This window comes from Morone saxatilis, unplaced genomic scaffold (genome assembly GCF_004916995.1).
Source record: "Morone saxatilis isolate NCDOM2014 unplaced genomic scaffold, NCSU_SB_2.0 Contig19, whole genome shotgun sequence".
Classification (NCBI taxonomy): Eukaryota; Metazoa; Chordata; class Actinopteri; family Moronidae; genus Morone; species Morone saxatilis.
The window spans coordinates 8,010,821-8,027,072 of NW_023339751.1; the positions used below are offsets into that span (position 1 = coordinate 8,010,821).

Below are 16,252 nucleotides of genomic sequence, written 5' to 3' on the forward strand. Positions count from 1 at the left end.
TGAATTGTTGGTCAGTTTTAAAACATAACACGTAATTGTCACTATCACTAATGCATCAGATGTAAGCTTTGAGGAGGGAGGTGCATGGGTTTTTAAATTGCTTTCCTGGGATATGAATTGTACAAAAGTACAATAAAATGTCAGATTTCTCACCTCTGTTTTCCATAGATTTTTTTCACAAGGTTGAAGCTCTTCCAGCGGAGGTCAAACTCATGTTTGTGAGAACCTTTGAAGTGCAACAGGTCGCTGATAATCTGAAAGGTATCAGGAAAATATTGCAATAAGATAAGAATCATACATCAGCTATTGGCAAATCTTGTTTGTGTCTTTGTTGGAGGCTCTATTGCCGAAAATGGAATCTAATTTTATAGGTATGTTATTATTAGTGTATAATCATGATTTAACCATCTTTGTTGCTGCGGTTTACATTGTGTCTACAGCCACCGTTATGTGTCTCCTACACACTTCACAGCCCTTTCTTCAATTCCCAAGTCGTCAAATACAGAGCTGTGTTCAGTTAGTTGCAATCTGCAACTTGAGCGTTAGATTGTTTACTAAAATCCTACACACTGGTCCTTCCAAGAGACTCAACTAACAAATGTGATTCAAATAAAGTCAGCGGACGCTATGCTTACACAATGTCCCAATACAGCACATAATAATTTAACACAAACTCCATACTCCATGCTCTACTACATAAGTTATCATGTGAGTGTGTAGTTGTTTGAAAGATTTGTTATCCAGTGCTGTACAGCGGTTCTGTAGACATGGGCCAAATATACATGTATATGCTCTATACATGAAACCCTGATATTTGCATTTAATTCAACACAAACAACTTAGTATTAAGACTTAAAAGTATACAGGCCATTATGTTTCTGCCTGCCTACCTTGATGATGGAGAAAAGAGACTTGGTGTCATCTTCAGAGTGCTCCAGGATGTAATCTGCAAGAAGAGGGAAAGTAACTCAGATGGCAGGACAGAGATCTACAGTATATTGTAAGCTTGCCTGTTAAGATGAACGTGACAACAATTTAGTAAAGCATGTAGAACAAAGAGAGATCACAAGCCAGTGAACACTTACGCAGCAGCTGTCTCATCACACTACAGACAGCGTCTCTGTAGTTCTCTCTGGATTCGTCTGCAGGTAGAGATAATATTACAGTGTCAGATTATACTCCAACAAACCCTGTAACTTACATCTATTATGAGCAAAACCTTTATCATCCAACAGTTCTTAAAAAGTGACTTTCTTACCGTACTCTATTCCTGTATAGAGGGTGGTCTCATCTAGACTCACCATGCTATGTACCCTGGAGGAAAAAACAGGTTCAAAGCCAAAGGACATTCAAAATTAAATCTTAAAACAAATTTCGTAGAAATAAAAACATGCGTCAAAACATCTTTCCTTTTAGCAATAAGACTTTAGAAATTATGTGAAACTCTGTTTTTCATCCACTAACTATGTTCCTAAAGGAAACTAAAAGTGTCTTTCTCTTGTTTTCTTAGTGAGGACAGTTTAGTGTGTGAAAGTAATTGCTCACAGTTCGGGGATGGGCTCTCCTTTCAGTGGAGGCATCAGACCCCCAGCTCCTAGGAGGCAGTGCTGAACAATGGTCAAGCTCTGTAGGACATCATCTCTAAAAAAAACACAAAATAAACACCTATAATATACAGTATCCATGCATTATACAGCCAAACAAAATAAACAAATATGGGCTGAATCGAGTTTATAGACTCAGTTCAGTAGATCTCAGGATATACTATCTGTCGGCAGCACATATACGAGTGAATACTCGACTGACTTGTTCCTCCTTACTAAAGCTCTGCACTGGCAAAAAACAAGCTCTCTCTGATGCACACACAGAAGGAAACAATTAAAAAAAGCTTTCTCCAGTGGGCGCAGGTCACACTGACTGTACATGCAAAAACATATACATACTATAAAAGGGCAGATTATATAAGGGCACACAATGAAAGGAGATACATTGAAAAGCTTTCTATGATTCTTACTCTTAGCTAAAAAAACCACATACACTATAGGGACAATAAAAGGTGATATCTCGGGCCAGAATCAACTCCGCGTGTTAGGGGCTTTAGGGTCTTGACAAGCTTGCAGACATCTGCTTCTTACCTGCTCATGTCCTCTTCTCCCTGTGCAAATCTCTGTAGGCGTTTAAGTTCAGGCTGGAGGATCAGGTCCAGTAAATAAAAAGCAAATGAGGTCTCCTCAACACTGGGCACATGCCACCGGATATCCAAATTCCACAGGTCTCCAGGCCGACCCCAGTCCTGCATGAAGTAAAAACAATGAGCAAAGCTTATACTTTTTATACATGACCTAGTTTACCAAACATATCAGGCTACATTAATACCACTAGATAACGGGTGACCCAGCAGCTCAGCTGGTAGAGCACGTACCATGTATCAAGGCTGACTCCTTACCACAACTGTGCTGCATGTAATCCACTCTCTCTCCCCCTGTCTTTCCTGTCTCTCTCTACTGTCCCTATCCAAATACAAGTGAAATGCCAAAACAACATCAAAAAAAGAAAAAACACTTGATTAAAGTGAACCTATTTGTTTTTTGTTTTGTTTTCCAGAAATGTGTAAATCAGGAAAAAAGCACATGAAATTTGATTTCTCATCTGGTTTGGGTAACATTCATATGTGGAAATAGGAACTGAATATCTGCCAATGCAACTTTACTCTGACCACATGAACACTTGTTTTTCTCCCTGGTAAAAAAAAGAAAAAGGTACAGGCATTCCCACCACTTAGAGAGGGGCAAAGCTATATTTTTGTCATTTTTTGTAATACAACTTTGACTTAACCAAATCCAAACCAAAGTATGTTACGGCATTAAAAAGAAATCCTGTACGTCTATTACCTATATGGTATTAATCAAAGACCGCTGTAAGACTGATGCACCACATAACGCATTATTCCAGGCTTGTACAACTGCTGGCAACTGTGGTAACCACAAGTGAGTTATCTCATTTCTCCTGTGGTACAGGAGACATTAATCCAGCCAAGTCATCTACTATGTGTGCCTCTACCAAGAAAGAGACTTAATGAGATCAAAGTACAGACTGTCGTCACTGACTAACAATCTAAAGAGAGGAGCAGACGATTAATTAAACCAGGTTATAGTGTCTCTTACCTGGTTGAAGGATAAGTGAAAGTGATTGCAAGGGATTTTTTTGTTTCTAAAACATACTCGCACTTGGAGGCAATGGCAGATATGTGGGACAGCCAAAATAAACAAAGCTATGCTATTTTTAGCTACAAGATTTGATTAAACTTCTGAAATGTACAACGAATCAATATTAGTACCTTGATGGGCAAGTAGTCACTAATTGGTTGGTGGAAGCCTCCTGGCACACTGCAGTACTCTGTGGGGTAGATGAGGACTGAAGAGCGAAGAATGTGGTGTAGGAGGTTGCACGCAAGAGTGTAGCCCTGCTTACACTTGAGGTGCAGCGTCAACTGCAAAATCTGCACCAGGTCCGAACGATAGGGCAGAATCTTGTCACCATCCACCCGAGTTACCTGAAGTGCACATGGCAAAGAGGGAAAATATTGTGAATAACATTATATAAAGGAGGTAATGTTGGTAATGGGAACTAGTAAGTAAGTTAGACGTGACTGTCACCTCAGACAGTAGCTGGAGATTCCACATCAACTCCTTGTCAAGCTCCTCCTCATTCAACACTTCCTCATCTATTTAAAAAAGAAAAACAATGTGTCAGGCAAATGACAAAGACTCATGGAAGAAGACACAAGTGGTGCATTTGGAAATCTCCTCTTATAGAAATGCCTACTCCTATTTGGCGAGTACTTACTGACGGCAATTTGGTTTATGGCATTACAGCAGTGTGGCACAAACATCTTAAGTGACTCTGCAGGGTGACACTGAAAACAGAAGCACAGTGAGGATGAAGACAGTACGCGACAAGAAGTTGATGGTTTGGGCAACCATGAAGAGTTTGAGTGAACAGGACTCACCTTAGAAGCAGCTCTGCACATGTCAGCCACCATTCTCCCAGACACTCGCGTCTCAAAGATGTTGGTGGTTGCAAAGTTGAACACCTTTTCCAGAGCAACCTGTTAAAACAATATGAGAAATGTGTTCACATGTAGGTATATTATATAATATATGATAGAATAACAAATGAAGAATGTGTGTTAAGTCTTAACCTTGAAGATGTCCAAGGAGCACTGTGTTAGGATGGTGCTAAAGGTGGAAGACAGGCCGAGCTCTACCAGACTCTCCAAATGAGTCATTTTCTCTGTTTCTGTCTCCTCTCTTGTTTGTTCCAGAGTGCTGCTGTCTATCAGGGCAAAGCATCTGTGCAGATAAAAAAAAAAAGAAATGTTGGAGTATTAATTCACTCAAGCAGAGAATATACTGTTTGTTATGAAACTTGATCTTATTATGCTATGAAATCAATATGTAAATGATGATAAATAGTTTTTTTTTTGTCCATCAATCATCCAACCAAGTACCTGAACACATCAATAACTAATTTGTAACCACATTTTGAAAGCCACCAGAGTAATTTGTTTCTGTGACAGGTATGAAATTCCTCTGGCAAAAATGACAAATTGTTTCTCCTTAAGTCATATCTATGAAAAGATAGGTGTTAATCAGTTGACCTAAAGGTCCTGCATCCAAACTCCACATACCTGTCCATGAACTGGAGCACAAAGTCTTCAAACTCAGCAGAGGCTGAGCACATCTCTCTTTCCACCTGAAAGTTGTATAAAAGATATTAAAAAGCATTAGGACCATGTTGGAAATAAGTGTTTTAACTTGAACATGTTATCCTTTGGATTTTTGTTTCTTTATTTCTTTTCCTGCGTCGATAATCCATAAATAAAATCAATCAATCCTACTCCAGCTGCATTTAACACCCTGCATTTACTCATTAAAAGGGGATAATAATAACAGTGACTCACCTCTGTCAAGTTAGTTCTTTCATGTAGGGCAGACGAACAGTCCACCAAAGGCACAAGAGTCACAAACGTAGCAATGAATTGGAATGTAATCTGTAGGGACATGAATGATGTTTATGTCAGTTTTAAGAAGTTTAACAAAAATGAAACCACCAAAAACACAGTAAGAGTGTAGTAAGAAGATAACTATGACGTTGGAGCGCACCATGCACTTGCTGAAGTCATTTGGGTCGACGCCAGGCAGAGCCCTCATGAGCAGGGGCAGCATGTGAGTAGGACCCTCAGGGAAGCGCTGCCCACCTGACACAAGGCTGCGTGCCACACCAATCATGCAGCTCAGAGTGGCTGTCAGCTGGTGGGGCTCAGTCAAAGTCTCCAGAGCAGGGTATGTTCTATGGTAGAGGCAGAGAACAATTAGCCCTTTGTGTCCCATTTCAAAACGTGGCTTTATCTCTTATCTAAAGCAGAAAACAATGCTAGTTGGCAACAATGCAAAGATTCATCCTTGGGATTCTCTTGTTCAGTACAAACTCACTTCTCCAGCACGGGGGGAATGACCAACTCAGGCCTCATTAGAGCAAGATTTTGCAGGGCCTGGGCTGCATCGAGACTGCCCGTCTTGCTGAACATGGCCAGCAGAACCGGCTGCATCATGCTCTCCACGAAGTCTGTGATGTCTTCCTCTGTGAGCTTGTGACTGTCTGGTATTGGTGTTAGCCACGTGGGCTTTCTGTAGCGCTCTCGGTGCAGCCGGCGCACCACGCTGGCTGGGAGACGTTGGAGGAGCTTCATGAGCTTCATCTGGACATGAGGACAGAGGGGCAGAAAGACAGATACATGACAAAGGGGTGACGCACAGGTGTACCCTACTCCATGTAGTGTAGAAAAATGGAGAGCTGGAGGGCGTCGTATGGAGCATCTGGAGACACAGATGACATAACGGACATACAAACACAAACCAATACACGGTCATTGTCCACTTGTCTTGTATGTATAAATTATGGGGTCGCTTTAGTACAGTCAAATCACTTCCATGAGGCAAAGAAGAACACTCATTTTGTTACGGTGACATGAGATTTATAATTTCCACTTTTCCTCCGGTGAGACATCAACGTACGACATACCATTACCCTGACTCATGTCATGACAGTAGTACTTTTTACTTAGTTGATTACCAAACACTGTTTACATGTACATCTCACATGTACCCGAGCAACAGCAGAGAATACACACAAACTTCCTGCCCAAAATAATCTGTGTATGAGGAAATGTTGCTGCCTGTGCTGCTTCAAATCTAGTACAGTGGGATCCTCAAAACAGAAAGGCATGTGGCCCGGCGCCCGGTGACCTTTAATAGCATCGCAGCCGTCCCACTCACATGTCTTCTTGTCACTTGTGAAGTCGATACCGACGTTAACAGTCGGCCAACGAGATTAGGGAAGCTTCCTAGAAAAATGATGACGAGTGACTATGCCCTCTGTCATTGCAAATGCTGCTGCCGTGTGCTGTGGTATGCGGTGTTAACGTGGTGCTGGAATTAAAGTGGTAGCCAGCTGGATGAGAGATGAATCTAAACTCCCTGGCACTACGCAGACCCTCGTGACTCATCATTCCTATAGATTATATAGATAGACAAGCTCAGTAAGGCATAGACTCAAGTTTATATTCTAGATGTAAACAGTTCCACATATTCCCATGCTGCGTGTGCTCACACAAAAGAAGAGAGAAGTGACTCACCAACCAGCGGCCATGGTTCGATGGGTGGAAGAACGACGTAATACTATTGAAAAGGCCACTGAGCTGTGCTTGAGCTTGCTTGCTGGGTCCTCCCTGAAATTGACATAGTAACAGTCACTGTGATGATAATTCTTATACTAACTGTGGATGCAATTATTCACTAAACACATAATTTATTAAGACTGAACTAACCAGGAGGGAAGAGATCCAAAGCACCACATGGCTGATGTCATAGGCGTTGGTGACATATCGTGGCACCATCATCTGACTGGTCCCCACAGGGAGATTCAAACTCCTCAAAACTCTTGTGAAGATCTGAAATGTGAAAAACCCCAAAAATTAGAGACTTATATTTGATTTATTGTGGACTTATTTGTTGTAAAACTGATCAGGTCAGGAATGTATGCTCATGTTTATCAGTGACATACGCTGGTGTTGCCAAAAAGCATGGATGACAACAGTGGCAAGTCACTTCCCTTTACCAACAGTAACATCAACAAGGAAACCTGATAGTTTGTTTCTCTCACAAGCAGCAGTGGCCATGAAATACACACCATGAGCCAAAATCACAAAGGTCAGGCCACACATTAGAGCATGGGACACAAATCTCAAAAACAAACAAGTACTAAATCGTGTAGTAGGTGGTGCGAAGAAAAAAGAAGGCAACAAACCTTAGGGATGTATGCGTCCCAATCAATGTAGCCAATGTTGTCATTGGCCAAGCGAGCAAAGAGATTGACTAGGTGCTGCAAAGATGGAGGACATGTTATAGTAGGAAGACAGAAACACTGACTATTGTACATTCAGACATAATAAAAATTAAGCTACTCACCACTTCCCAGCTTGGAAGATTTTGCACAGACACCCATAAGCTGATCAACTCGTCGAACCACAACCTGTCAGACAAACATTTACAAAAGTATAAGACAACCATACTAAGTACATACTGTACATGTGACATTTAAGAGACAGGTGTCAGAGAGATATTTCAGTGAAATTAGGGTTTAGGGGTGGGGGAAAGACTGGGACTGGCAAGACTTATTTCCTGTAACATCCTCATTTACACTTCTCACAGGCAGCTACACCTGCGTAAAACAGGTTGGGGCTGTGCGTTATTTTAAGGGACCGTAATTATTCCTCCTTCCTCGTGATTTCCTGTGAAGAACTATGTAATTGGCTGTTAATTATAAGGAAAATACAGTAACTGAGAATTAAATAATTATAATTAATTGTGCTGGTTGCATTAGTTTGCACAGCAGGTGGCATACAATTCAACATTAATGAAAAATAAATGAATGACATTAATATTTAACACTGAAATGGAGCACTTCTATTTATATTGTAATTACTGTCACGTAGTTCTTTACAGGAAACATTATTATTAAAATTATTAGAGAAGCTTAGAGCAAGAAAACACCGGTGTATCCTACAAGGCAGTCTTTTAATAAGTGGTGTGACGTATAAATGCTACACCACTGCATGTGGCTGTGCAGCACGTCATGGGACTGACGCTACGCTGGAAAAATCTGGAGTGATGACTTGCTTTGTTCCCCTGGTGGAGGGTATGTTTTGGAGGGATAGACAGTGGCCATAAAGGGACAGCCAGCACTCTGCAACATTGTTAAGGCATTAGGTAGGCAGTGACATTTAAGTGATTCTCCGCCAGTATTAGGAGGCCTGAGAAGTCACTCACCATGCATGGTGTAATGATGTGCAAGAAATGGACAGCCAGACAATATGGTAATTACAATGGTAATAAAAAAACAGTTTTATTAACCTTAAAAAAGTAATAATACTGGGAATCAATGTGCATTATTTCAACTTATTTCAACGCCTCACTGTGGGATATGCCCATTCGCACATTCATAGAGGCACTTATTTCCTGACGTTGGCCCCGAGTGGCTGGCAGTCATGACGTCTGCGCCGCTCGTCATATATTCATCTCTTCTCAGAAGCCAAGCTGTTCTTTACTCGTTCTCAAGGCTAACATGCTAAACTGCTTTCAGACTGGAGCAATGTCTTGGATCTCAACCATACGTAGGAGAGAATGGCAAGTTTCTTACTTGAAGCCTTTGTGGTGCAGCTCTGGAGGCAGAGTCGTGGGTAGAAAGAGCTCGAAGTAGCTGATTGCTCTCTGCATGGTGACATCAAAGGGACAGAGGAGTGGTCTCCACTCATCCAACATCTCCTGAGTAGAGGACTCTGAAAAGTAACTGCATGAACAGAAAGACGATTAAATTGTCTTGTAAAATTAAACCAATGACAGGTGATGACAAGAATCTTATTAATATAATTTGGCAACTTATGAATAGGTATATATGGACGCTTTAAGCATCTCAACAAGCAGAGCAGCTACAAAGATGTACATGTCTCTAATGTCTCTTTTGAATCGTCACACCTGAACAAACTGAGATGCTTAACAAAACTAGGCTGAATTCATATTAATATACACTCTGTAAGACCGTATGTGTGCAACTGTAAATCATTTGGTTTTCATTTTGAGTTTCCATTCATGAAGACGTTTGCGTTATGTTCACATTGTAGACAGGAGACCGAAATACACACGAACCAGCAGCTGCTGATATTTCAATGCTAGATCGCAATGTTCCGCAAACGGGAGATTACAAGTCATACACCTGACACCTTTTAGCTGTTGGGGTAAATCCCGCGGTTCCACTGGGCTCACAGTCCTACAGGGAGATTTTCATGGTTCATTATGTGGCTGTGTAAACCCTGTAGGTTATTTCAGGTCACCTAGCTGCCTCCTCAGCGATTCCAAACCCACAGGAGGCTTTGAAAAAAAAACTGTTACTTCTAACCAAGGCTGCTTCCCTTCTGCCACACTGCTGATCCACAGTGTCTCGGCAGCTGACCACAAATCACTCTCCCGCTTCACAGAAACAGGAAACTCTCACAGACGACAGAATTAGATGAGTTAATAGGATTATCTGCCTAAGTGCAAACTGAGGGAGGAGTTCTAGTGCGAGCAAGATATCTGCATGGGTCCAACTAAGACTAACGGGGGAATGATGATGCAAATTAGTTTTGCCTTATAAGCAACATTTGGATTTGTCACCCACTACAGCACTAAATAACTAACATTTTGAGGCTCCTATCCTATTATATAATGTAGTTTTTCAATATACATCCATCTGCTTATTGTTTAAATCTTTTGTCAAGTTACTAAAATCAATATTGGTGCAGTCAATTGAATGTCCCGGTACTCCTGGTATCTTATTAAAACCATGCAGCCTAGATTTAAAAAGAAGAGTCAGTCATAGACGCATGAATCATATATTAGATGTACTTACGGTCTGCAGTTTTTCACGAGTGTTTTCAGCACACTTTCCACAGAGCTGTAATAAACATAGAAATGAAAGAGGGATGTCAAGGCCATGTCCAAACACCCACTGAAACACTGATGTTAGAGTTAGACAATCTTCACACCAATGCAACTTGACTTTGATTGCATGCACACAAACTTCTTTACACGCCTGACAGGTGTACAGTGAACGAGAAAACGTTACGGTCTGGTGTGTAGTGAGGAAACTGTAGTCATGTGTCATTAACAGGCTTTACTGAAAACACATAGCAATTGTTATTACTAGTGGTTGACCTTCCTGAACTCATGCCAATATACAGATCTGTATGTTAATAGTTCCACTAACTGTTCATTTATACCACGACACACTGTTCGTTAAGAGGCGGTTTGGGATTTACAACTAATAATAAAACATCTTACACATCAGAAAGTCCTGACATGATAATCTTCACATACAAACGCAGGACTGCGGTCGCATAACAGTGTTGAAAGCTCGGGACCGATATAACCACAGCTTTTGAGCTCCCTGCTCACAATCCTACCGATCTGCTCACATGCAAGCTCAAGCCATGCCTTGTTGGAAATGCCCTTAGAATCCCACTCGACAACTGGTCATTAATCTGCACAGCATTCAAGCCTTTTGCAACGGACATACTCCATAATAAAAAAACTCTAACGACAGCTGAATGATGGGTGACACAACTGCTATCTAAACGTATGTTTCCAGCCCAATGTTCAACACTGTAAGCCCACAACACACAGGCACTGCAAATCCAACAACAAAAACAAGTCAGAGTGTCCAATTACAAAGCGGTCAGGCACTGAGGGAGAAGGAACCCCAGACTACGCTGTATGACCTATGTATGTGTGTGTGACCTGTGTATGTGAGTACACGTTCAACCCAACACATTCCAGCAGGTGAGGAAATGTGACATGAGCCTGCGCTCGTCCATGACTCCTGAAAATGCTGAGTGAGTAGTAGTGCAGGTACGGCTAACTTTAAAGCAAGCTGAGAGGAGGGATATGCAACAACAAAAACTCCCCTGAACATGGGCCAGTTGAAAGATCATTAATGCAAACGTTAATACCACCGCTAAGATTAAGGAGAAACAAATGTATGTATCATAAAAACAATACACTGTATTACTTCCTAGTATGGTGATCACCATTTTGTTACTACATTGTTAACAAAATAACCCACTAAAGATGAAGAACTTGGAAACACAACCTGACTGAAATCACAGAAAACAATATTAAAAAGTTACAGTTTCTATCACTATCTCATAGTTGATGTGGGGGGAAGGAGAAGGGTAAAATCCTTTTAGCTGCAGTGCGACAGTCTCCAATATGAGTGAAATGTTAACATTGATTAAGTCTCGATTTTTCTTCTGTCACAAGCTGCACATGGGGTGTCCAGTTTTTCTTTTCACATGCAATGTATATATAAAAAAAAATAAAATAAAAAAACAAGTGCCTCAAAAAGATGAATTCAAGGTAAAACACAAAGAGAAGTATTGTCCTTACCACCTCTGAACCAATTTTATCATTATGTGTTTAGAGGATGAACGAGGCCGTGGAGAACTGAATGTGAAAGGAGACAAAGGCATAAAGAACACATTCAGCACACGACAAAGTGCCAATCACTCAAAAATATGAACATACTATGCATCAAACTTACACAATTTATCACGTAATCAGAGTATCATGTTTGGTGTGCATTAGTATTGTTTCGAAAGAGGTGAGCTGGCAATCAGCCAAAGCAGCTTGCTTTTCATCAGCTGTAACATGAAGTGATGCTAGCAAGGCATTTAAGTGTTAAAAATACAATGTTCCCATAGCACCATAAAAGAGCACCTCGCACTGCTTGCTAAGAACCTCAAAAGGGATTTTCTAAGGGTATTACATAGGATAAACCAACATTTAAACTTCTCTCCAAAAACTTGCCTTCAGTGTAACGGTCATAGCTGACATTGTTCCTTGTGAAAAGCACAGTTGTGTAAAGTATGTGGTGTAAAGAAATGTTGCCCTTGTTCTCCAACAACCAATTATGCAAACGCAATTAGATTTTATTCAGACTACCGCATCCATAACCTAAGAGTAACTTATATAAATATATCTTATGACTTTACATTTCATTAAAGTCGTCAAGGCACAAAACAAAGCGAACAATGTACGCCCTGGTTTCCTTAACATTGGTAAGTCTCATTATAGCAGCTATTCAATTAAACGTTTTAAGTCTTTAATGGTGGATTACTTACATGAAAACATTTAGCAAACTTGGAACAGGGCGTTATCATTTTAATTAAAACGCAGTTAAGCCAAGATAAATGGATGAGTCTTTGTGTGATACTTTTAAAGCAATCTGGACAATAGTGTAAACCCAACAAGGTAGTTAATCCCCGTTTATGCTCGGGTCCAAGGTTAAATAAATCTTCCGCACGACAGCATTTCATTTTCAGTAACTACAGTCTTACTCATGTCAACATTAGCTTTTCCAATAACAGGAATTCTGTCACTTGATATGAAACATCTGTTTTCCCTGTTGGAAAGTACAGACATGCCAACATGTTTATCCTGTTTTCTACTACTTATTCAGTAATAACTTTTACCATCGTATAAATCTTTAAAATAGATTTTGCAAGAAAAAAAAAACAAAACAGATGTGAACACACCCCAGATGTTCTGCTGGAGCCTGATGGCTACTGAGGGTGTAATGAAAACACTTTCATCTCCAAATGTGGCTACTAAACATCATCTGACGTACCGCACAACCACCAATTCAACGTAGTGAACGCACGCCACCTCGTTGGATATATCAACAGAGTTCCCTAAATTCTAAGATTACGCGTGACCTTAAAAAACAGATAATGTGAAGAGCAACAGTAGAGAACAGAGGCATACTTGGGAAACCAGTTGAGGCCGAGATGCTCCGTCTTGGAGAAAAGAATCCGGTCGTACAGCTCGTACAGCGGTCTCCAATTCAACTGAAGGTCCTCCCTTGACAGTAGCTCCTTTTTCCTGTTTGATGAATCAGACAGATACATGAAAAATAAAAGCTCATCATACAGAGACAAAATGTGGGGGAAAAAATCCAGAATATTACACAATGTGTTATCAACGGTGAGTCTGCAGCCTTTTACCATCTTTAATTTAACTTTAAATACAAAACAGACATGTGTACAAGTCGTTGTGTCAAAACAGATGGGGGGGCGCATTCTCACTTGAGGAGGTTGATGAGAAGCCGAGCAAGGCCCTGCATCATGCTGATTTCCAGCTTGGGGATGGTCACTAGCTCATAGAGCAACTTGATGAACAGCACATGGTCTTCTTTGCTGAACTTCCGCCCATACAGTCTCATGTACCTGAACAAGAAGTACAGATAAGTTTCAACATGCGTGAGTGGTCATAGCCCCTGGGGGCGGCACAAACAAACACAAAAGGTGTAAAAAAAATAAAATAAAATACGACATGTAACAAATTCAAGGCAATCCAAATTAAATAACACAAGTGAAACTGAATATGCGTCGTTGAGACCTTTGAAATGTGGCACTACAATATGTTTATATCACTGTTAATATGCGGAAATACCAGTGAACAGAATCTGGGTCAACCCTACGGTAAACTTTCCATCTCTCTGAGCCGGCAGTGACTCACTCTTGGACAGAGCCATGCGCCAGCATTGGGGACTGAAACGGATTAAAAACAGCCCAGCAACCAAGTACAACAAAATGAAACAACACTCGAAAGTAATCCACAGACATATTGACAATATTTTTACTGGCGCAGTGTGATTCATTGGGAAATAACTGCCAGATAAATGCTAAATGGGGGTGAAATGTAATGCAGGAATCTTTTTTTGGGGGGGGGGGATTAGTAACGTTTACATGAATAAATATGACTTGACTTGTCAGTTTAGGCAGTAAACTTTTTAACAGATACTAAAAACAAAGTTTACTGCAAAACCAGAAGGTGGATGTAAAGAAGAATCTCTTGAAGCAACTTTACAGGAAACTCCTGAGCACACAAAACACCAAATGATTTCTATTTTTACACATCTGGTATATGGTCACCTGACAGGTTGCATCAAAAAGAAAATGTCAAAGCCGGAACCAGCGACAATGACAATGACCTTAATGTTATACTGCCTGGGTCAGGTTGTCAATTTGACACCCTGTTATGAAACCCAGACCGTCTCTAATCAAAAACACTGGGGAGTTTGTAGTGTAGAAGTTAACATCTATGGTTAGTTAACATTTTAAATAACCCATAAACACAGGCTCTGCCCAACAGAGAAGCTAACAGGAGAGTTTCAGGGGCCAGCCATTGATCAGACAGCTGCAACAAGAACAAACAGTCAAAAATACACCAGAGAAATACCGCACAATGCGTTATATCGTTACACAAAAGTTTGGTTACTTCAAGAGGAGGCAACAACTGTTAATGTGACGCCAGGATATCAAAGATTAGGGCTACTTACGTGGAAAGTTTCCTCGTCCAAAACAGCACACCGGGCCATATCTCTCTCAGCTGAACAGCTCGGCCCAAATTTCCTTTAATTTTACCCAAAATATCATTGGATTCCTCGTCTAACCTGTCCGCGTACGGCAGAAGTTTGTTGTACACGATGTCTTTCTGAGGAGCAAATCCCAATGTGTCGGACCGTGCTTTTTTCATATTACCAAAAAAAAAAAAAAATTCAAACAGCTAAGTTAGCTAGCTTTTCACCACGCCAGCAGAGATTTTCACGGTTGAACTTCGTCCCGGTGCACGTTGTTTATCCGACTAACACACCGACTAGCGACGTCCGCAGCTGGCTGTCCTCTCGGATGAACCGTCAGGGGTTGCTATGGCCCGCACAGTCACTTAACTTAACAACTTGGTCACACGCTAGCTGGCCATGTAGCTTAAGTTAGAGTCCGCTTCACGCAAAACATTCACATTATCAGTGTCCTCGTATATAATTATTAACGAAAAACAGTTTACAGTTTGTCCGGGGGGGGGGGGGGAGGGAGGAGGGGAGGGCGCTCTTTCGGCTAACGTGGTCCTAAAGAAACCCTGGCAACCAGCTAACGGTCGGTCTAGCTACGGTTAGCTCTCTACTACAAAAGCACAGTCATAACCCAACGGCTGTCAACGTCGACTGATTCATCCAACTGCGGCGACGCAGACGGCCGACGACACCCAGCTACGCGCTACACAACGCCGCCGTCATATCCGCTGGCTTCCGGCTGTACTACACTTCCCAGCATGCCCCCCTTTCCATTCATGCTTTTTATAAACGCTTATCCGTTAGCCGCTTGAAATCCACTTAGGAGCTCGTGTCCTCAGGTGTGTTTTCTGCCGCCGTTAAGTTGTTGTTTGTTGTAGGTCAAAAATAACTAATCTAAAAGTATTTATTACTTTTACCGGACATTTTAACGGTGATTAAGTATTAGTGAATGATTTAGTAACTGTTACTAAATGCCACAGTAATCCAAAATGTACTATCGTATCTATCTAAACGTATCTATCTTAACTTAATATAATTATTTTTTTATTTTTTGTCTTCCAAACTGAGTGACGTGTTTTATAGGATTTGTTTTTACATTATTTAATTCTGTTATAATATTATTATTATTTGCTTTTTTATTTTATTTTATTTTTTTCTTCCAAACTGAGTGCCGTGTTTTACAGGATTTTTTCATTATTTTATTCTGTTATAATAATAATAATAATATAATTATTATTATTATTATTATTCGCTTTTTTATTTATTTATTTATTTGTTTATTTATTATTGTTGATTTTTAATGAATGAATAAAAACTAAGATTATTACTACTCATTCATGGTAATCAGGGATTGTGTGTCCACGATTGAGAGTACAGGCAGTAATGTGACGTCATGTGAAAACAAGCTGAACAGTGACTGCCATCTTGCGGTCAAACGCAGAGGTACAAGAACCAAGAGCCCATGAATGTAATAGTAGAGAAGTCCCACTCTGACCATATTTAGAGACACCACTGCGGCAAACAGTCCATGTCCGTCAAAAACGTCTGAATGTGCCGCTTACTTTCATAGAAGTGTGGTGTTCAGAGATTTTTAAAATAACTTGGGTATGAAATAAACTATTTGAGAGGCAGGCATATTTACCTGACCAATATTAGTTTATTTTTTTAAACATATGTGTGAGACGTCTCTTTTGTCATAGACAATCTGTGGTACCGGAAATTGATTTGGTGTGGTGTCCTAGCA

The 16,252-nt window shown here is 40.6% G+C and overlaps 1 protein-coding gene across 2 annotated transcripts in view; it reads right to left on the reverse strand.

The window, feature by feature from the left end:
* psme4a (proteasome activator subunit 4a) overlaps positions 1-15,033 on the reverse strand; it is a 24,617-nt gene extending 9,584 nt beyond the window's left edge. The window contains exons 1-24 of one of the 2 annotated variants that reach the window (XM_035663090.1): positions 14,497-15,033; positions 13,241-13,381; positions 12,921-13,037; positions 11,544-11,600; positions 10,009-10,053; positions 8,761-8,910; positions 7,530-7,593; positions 7,369-7,443; positions 6,890-7,012; positions 6,698-6,790; positions 5,496-5,761; positions 5,166-5,352; positions 4,964-5,053; positions 4,691-4,755; positions 4,202-4,352; positions 4,010-4,108; positions 3,847-3,916; positions 3,657-3,724; positions 3,338-3,553; positions 2,136-2,293; positions 1,546-1,641; positions 1,259-1,314; positions 1,086-1,142; positions 891-946 (exon numbers count right to left, since the gene is read on the reverse strand). In XM_035663090.1, the coding sequence (XP_035518983.1) occupies positions 891-946; positions 1,086-1,142; positions 1,259-1,314; positions 1,546-1,641; positions 2,136-2,293; positions 3,338-3,553; positions 3,657-3,724; positions 3,847-3,916; positions 4,010-4,108; positions 4,202-4,352; positions 4,691-4,755; positions 4,964-5,053; positions 5,166-5,352; positions 5,496-5,761; positions 6,698-6,790; positions 6,890-7,012; positions 7,369-7,443; positions 7,530-7,593; positions 8,761-8,910; positions 10,009-10,053; positions 11,544-11,600; positions 12,921-13,037; positions 13,241-13,381; positions 14,497-14,693 (2,697 nt within the window). In that variant the 5' untranslated portion in view covers positions 14,694-15,033. The remainder of the gene's footprint in view (positions 1-890; positions 947-1,085; positions 1,143-1,258; positions 1,315-1,545; positions 1,642-2,135; positions 2,294-3,337; positions 3,554-3,656; positions 3,725-3,846; positions 3,917-4,009; positions 4,109-4,201; positions 4,353-4,690; positions 4,756-4,963; positions 5,054-5,165; positions 5,353-5,495; positions 5,762-6,697; positions 6,791-6,889; positions 7,013-7,368; positions 7,444-7,529; positions 7,594-8,760; positions 8,911-10,008; positions 10,054-11,543; positions 11,601-12,920; positions 13,038-13,240; positions 13,382-14,496) is intronic. The other variant, XM_035663091.1, reaches the window with a different exon arrangement.
* Between the last annotated feature and the right edge of the window lie 1,219 nt (positions 15,034-16,252).